We start from the raw sequence: 5,486 nt of genomic DNA on the forward strand, positions 1-5,486 counted from the left end.
GGCGCGCTGCCTGCCCACCTGCGTCTCCAGCTCCACCACGCGCTGCCGCAGCTCCCTGCCGTCGGCCAGGGCCTGGGCCTCGCGCAGACGCACGCTCATCAGCTCGTCCTGCAGCTCGGCCAGGACCAGCTTCCGCGGGGACTCCTTCCAGCGGCCACCCCGGGACAGGTGGGCCTGCAGGGAGAGGAGGAGGTGGCGGCAGAGGCCGGCAGAGGCGCGGTGCTGTGTGCGGCCGCGCAGCCGCTCACCTGCCACGCGTCGGAGAGCTCCTGCAGCTGCAGCTTCAGCTCCCGCGCCGAGGCCACGGCCTCGCCCTCGCGGACCTTGAGGGCCTTCAGCTCCTCCTGCAGCCTGGCCACGTTGTTCTCATCGGGCAGCGAGCTGTTCCTCTGGGGGAGGAGAGGGGTCAGAGCCGGGGCAGAGGCCCGGCCCGCGGCCCACCTGCAGGACGGAGAGCCCGCCGCAGCGACTCAGCTCCACTGCCGGCACCCACCTCGGGGCACTTGGACCCCAAGAGCCGCCAGAAACAGAGCCACCTACGTACTCCAGCCGAAGACCCTGATCTGGAATGTGGGGGTAACCCGGGCCCCTGACAAGGCGCACCCGCGGCAGGGCCACGGGGTGGGGCCGTAACTTACTGCTCCGCCGCCAGGCAGGGCGGCCTGGGGTGGGTGCACCCAGGGATCTGAACCCACTTTCGGGGCCCATGCCAGCCCCGTGCCCTGTCCCAGTGGGGCAGGGACAGCCCCCGTGGGAACAGGCTGCGGCGCGCTTGGGGCCCGTCCTGCCCAGGCTGAGCGGTGAGGGAAGTGCTGGAGCCCCTCGGACTGAACCCCGCTGCCCTGCGAGGCCCTCGTGACCCCGTCTGGGTGTGGGGCTTGGGCAGCAGGAACTGCTGTGTGCACACTTCCCATGGTACGGAGGGAGGCACATCGGAAGGCACTTCTGAGCCAGCTGTCGGGACTGGCTGGGGACCCCACCTCAGACAGGCAGGGACACCGTGATGACACCCCAAACGGGGCAGGCTCAGGGGCTTGAGTGGGCATGGCTCCTGCCACCGTTGGGTGGCCCTGATGCCCTCGGCGGCCACTGACAGCCCACAGCGGCTGGAGAGGAGCCCGGGGCCCGGGCCCCAGCGCCCAGGCAGGGAGGCCGGCCTCCAGGGTGCCGGCTGTCTCCGTGGGCCCGGCGGGGTGGTGGGAGCAGCCGGACAGGCCTGGACTCCACCTCTCCCGCATGGGACCCGGTGGCTGGGCCCGACGCATTGCCCGAAGCCGGGACTGCAGCGCACGCCAGCCGGGGCCGCTCACTGAGCCTGCAGCCTGGGCTGTGGGCGGCGGCCTGCGCAGTGCATGTGGGCGTGGGCATGCGAGGCTCGCCTAATGGGCACCACCTAGGGCTGGGGAGGGTGTGCAGAGAGGGCCCGGCTTTTCCTCTGCCCAGACCCTGGTGTGGAGTCCGAGGGGACCGGGGACTCGGGGGAGGCAGGCAGTGAGGGCCTGACTCCAGGGCGCTCCCCACCCGCCCCTGCCTCGCCTTCCCTCGGCTAGGGCCTGGCCGTGCGCCCGTGTGCCCAGTACCGCCACCTGCGCCGCGCTCGCCCACCCCTGCCATCGAACCTTCTCCATGTCTAGAACCTTGTCCTGCATCTCCCGCAGGGCCCCCAGCGTCTCCGTCTCCCGCAGCCGCGACTGCTCCAGCTCAGTCTCCAGGTGGGCCACAAAGTCCTCGGTGAGGCGCGGGTTATCCTGGGCAGGAGGAGGTTGGCATGGGGCCCGGCTGTGGCAGGAGGGGGGCGCCTTCCTGCTAGCTGGCTGTGGGCGTGGGTCTTGGCTCCCCCCAGGGCCCTGGGCTAGCGCGCTTGGCTGTGGGCAGAGGGCGGTGAGATGCCCTCCCTGCGCCGTCCTGCCTCAGGGGAGGCGAGCCTCGTCACCGGGGCCCTGGTGCTCTGTGCCTGGGGACCTGGCGCCCCCTGGACTGACCTCACTTTCTTCCTGGAAAAGCCACACACAGGGGCCTTCTGAAGGGGACCTTCCGTGGCCTCATGATGCCCTCTGAGGGACGCCAGTGACTGCTGCCCAGGATGGCTGGGGTGGGGGTGGAGGATGGGTTCTCTGAGGCCTCCTTCCTGCTGGGTGGTCAGTGGCCTAACGTGGTGGGGTGGGAGTAGGATGGGGCTCAGGGCCTCGGAGATCCTGTCCCTGCTCCGCCAGCCTTCTCGCCCCCTCCTCCCCCGTTTCCAAACGGGCATCGACGGGAGTATGTTGCTGGGATCACTGTCTTGTTCAGTGCGCAGTTTCTCAGAGGGGCCCCGGGGTGATGGGCACCATCAAGGCCCAAGCCCGAGTCGCGGCGCATGGCCGGGGGAGTCCCGGGGCCACAACCAGCTTCCCACCCTGCCGCCTGCTGGCCACCATCCCCTTCCCAGTGGGGTCTCCGGGACCGGCAGCCCAGGCCTGCTGGCTGCCCTTGGCTGCGGGGGGCTCCGAGCGCAGTGGGTGCCCGTGGCCGCGGCTCCCAGAGGCCCCCAGGGGAGCGCTCAGGGCCTGCCATCCGCCACTGGCCTGCTGCCTGCAGTCCCGCCCTGCCTCGCCCGCTCGGCATCCCCTGACGGCGAGAGCTCAGCGTGGCAGGTGATTGGCAGAGCGGAGGCCTCACGCCAAGATGGTGGCTCCGGCTCGGGCCCACTGGACGTGCCCCCGGAGCCAGGTGGGGCTACAGCACCCACGGGCTGAGGGCCGCTGTGCAAGCACCGGTACCCCTCGCGCTGTGGCTCCTGAGGGCGGGAGGGGGCATGGGAGGCCAGGTGAGGCCCCGCCTACCTGTCCCCAGGAGCAAAGCAGCCCCCCGAGCCAAGGCCTCCAGGCCCCGGGGGCCGGCCTGCTCCACCTCTCTCCAGGGCCCTGGGCAGGTTCTCGGAGTCAGGGACCCACCTCACTGCGGGGCCTGAGCTGGGCCTCCAGGGGGCCTAAGTCTCCTCTCCCGCCCCCAGGGTGTCTGCGTGGGCTCCTGCACTGGGCGTGGGGCCCAGCGGCTACTGAGGCATCAGCTAAGGAAGGTGACCTGGGCGCAGCGGAGGGCCGGCCCGGGAAGCCCTTCTCAGAGAGAGGAGCTGTGCGGTGCTCAGACCTCCCACCTTCGGAGCTGGGGTTCAGGGCTACAGGAGATGGGCGTGCCCCTCTCCCCAGCCTGCCAGCTCAGAGCAGTGGGCACAGCCCTGGGCACCGGAAGAGAGAGCCCCTCCCGGCCCCTGCCCTGCTGGGCCTGCCATGGGGAGGCCCACTAGCCCCTGGGCCCTGGGCAGACACCGGGTTCCCTCAAAGAAAGTCCCATCAGTCAAGGGAAGGGCCGTGCGGGCCAGCCAGGCCTCCAGGAGCCCAGGGTGCCAACGCGGCCAGGGAGGCAGACGCCTTGGTTCGCGTGGCAGGTGCCACCCAGAGCGTGATGGGAAGTCGCCGCACCCCTCCCCAGTCGGGATGCTCTGCAGCGAGCGTGGGGATGGCGGGAATCTGCCTAGGCTCTGGTAACACCCCTCACCTGGCCCTCCGGGAAGGGGGGCCGAGGGGCAGGTCTGTCGCTCCCTGCAGCCAGGCAACTGGCTGAAGCCTCGCGAGGACGGGCTGGCCGGGCCCCGCCCCCGGCCCAGTACCTGCTGCTCCTGCAGCTGCCGGATGGTGCTCTGGGCCTTCTGCAGGTCCTCGGCAGCTGAGCTGCACTGCTGCCGCGCCACCGCCAGCTCCCGCTTGATGACGTAGTTCTCCTCGGCCTCCTGGGCCCGCGTCACCTGCCCCTGGGCACAGCGAGGACGGGGTGCTGTGACCTGCTCACCTGGCCCCGTGGGCGGGAGGGGCGCGCCTGGGCGGGGCCCACGGGGCCTGCATGTGTGCAGGGCAGGAGTGGGACGCCCTCGCCGGACTCTGGCCGGAGGGGGACGCAGGCCTGCACCTGCAGACAGCCCCTTCTCTCCTGACTGCTCTCAGATGGTCCTTGATGAGGCCAGAGAGGGGTCAAGCCCCTGCCCGGCGGCGCTCCGCGGGGGAGGCTGGGCCTCGGGGCCGCGGAGGCCTGGGCTCCGGGCCGGCGGGATGCGCCCCTTCTCCAGCCCTGACCGGGGTTAAAACACTGCCTGCCCATTATCTTGCCTTCACCCCACCCAATCTTGGGCCCCCCTCCCGTGTGGAGCCACCAGGCAGAGGCAGAAGCTTCCAGATAAAGCCACTCAGGGCAAGGCAGCGGCAGAAGCAGGTGGGTGAGAGCAGACGCAGGCCTTGCGTGGGAGCAGGGGGCGCGGCGGGGGCCCGGGGGCGGGCAGGGCGGGAGGCCCAGGCGGGTGCCTGAGCCCAAGGGGCCGCTGTGCCCCTCGGCCGGCCGGGGAGGCTGTGCCCATGCTGCTACCTCCACTCACAGACGCCCCCCAGCCCCTCGGGGTGAGGCCCCAGCTGCCCCCGTGCAGCGTCAGGCGGCCGCGTGCCCCAGGGCGGCGGCGGCCAGGGAAGAGGCGGTTACTGGCTGTCGTGTGCGGACCGTGGCGGACACGGAGAAGGAGACAAAAGGCTACAGTACCTGGATTAACCTATCAGCCAGAGCTGCGCTCTCCTACGGGCGGAGGGGTCCGAGCGACAGGGGAGAAGGCAGAGCAGAAGTGCAGGGGCGGGAGGGAGAGACAGACAAGACCACTCGTCACTACGCAGCGGGCTAGCTCTAGAAGCGGGGAGAGGAGTGAGCCCGAAAAACCAGAGAGCCAGCAGAGAGGACCCAAAGGAAGACCAGAGCCAGAGCAGCTCCCTCTGGGGGGTCTGTGTGGGCAGGTGGCGGGCGCCCTGGCGGCTGGGGACAGTCGGCGCTGTGGGCCTCACCCGAGTGATAAGGGGCACCCCCAGCGGGTGAGGGGCTGGGTGGCAGTGCCGGGCTGGGAGGGTGGTGGGCACATTTTAATTCAGAGGCAGAGCGAGACCTAAGGCTTGGGGGGGAGCAACAGAGCCCTGGGGAGGGGGTCGTGGGAGTGAGGGCCCTGCCTCTATTCCCATCTTTAAAACTGCTGGGGCCCAGGGTCAAGGACAAGGCACCCCTTGGAGGTCGCCCCCCCACCTCTGTTGGAGTGGGGTGCCTTGGGCAACGCAGGAGCTCCGTCCGCCCTCCCGTAGCGCCGGGCGGGACAGGCACAAAGATCGACTGTCCGCAGCTGGCCGGGATGCGACTCAGCCCCACGCCCCGTGTTTCCCCACAGCCCCGAGCTCAGGGCGGCGGCGGCTCGGGGTGGGGTTCAGTGCGCCCCCACGGCCCGCTGGCTAGGGTGGGCTGGCCCAGGGCAGGAGGCTGGCCTGCTTGGGCCAGGCGGGCTCTGGGCGACAGGCGGGTGGCGAAAGCCCTCACCTTCTCCAGGGTCTCAATCCGCTGCTTCAGGAGCCGGTTCTCCGTCCGGAGCCGCTGTGGAGAGGGGGCACGTCAGCGCCCAGCTCCTGCGCCCGCGGGGCGCCCGCGCCCGG

The 5,486-nt window shown here is 70.9% G+C and overlaps 1 protein-coding gene across 1 annotated transcript in view; it reads right to left on the reverse strand.

Annotated features, from left to right (window-relative positions):
• EVI5L (ecotropic viral integration site 5-like) overlaps nt 1–5,486 on the reverse strand; it is a 16,232-nt gene that overhangs the window by 2,285 nt on the left and 8,461 nt on the right. The window contains exons 10-15 of the mRNA XM_004688967.2: nt 5,374–5,427; nt 4,564–4,596; nt 3,650–3,790; nt 1,620–1,748; nt 249–389; nt 19–174 (exon numbers count right to left, since the gene is read on the reverse strand). Of these exons, the coding sequence (XP_004689024.1) occupies nt 19–174; nt 249–389; nt 1,620–1,748; nt 3,650–3,790; nt 4,564–4,596; nt 5,374–5,427 (654 nt within the window). The remainder of the gene's footprint in view (nt 1–18; nt 175–248; nt 390–1,619; nt 1,749–3,649; nt 3,791–4,563; nt 4,597–5,373; nt 5,428–5,486) is intronic.

Source organism: Condylura cristata, unplaced genomic scaffold (assembly GCF_000260355.1).
Source record: "Condylura cristata isolate star-nosed mole 26May11 unplaced genomic scaffold, ConCri1.0 scaffold00025, whole genome shotgun sequence".
NCBI lineage: Eukaryota > Metazoa > Chordata > Mammalia > Eulipotyphla > Talpidae > Condylura > Condylura cristata.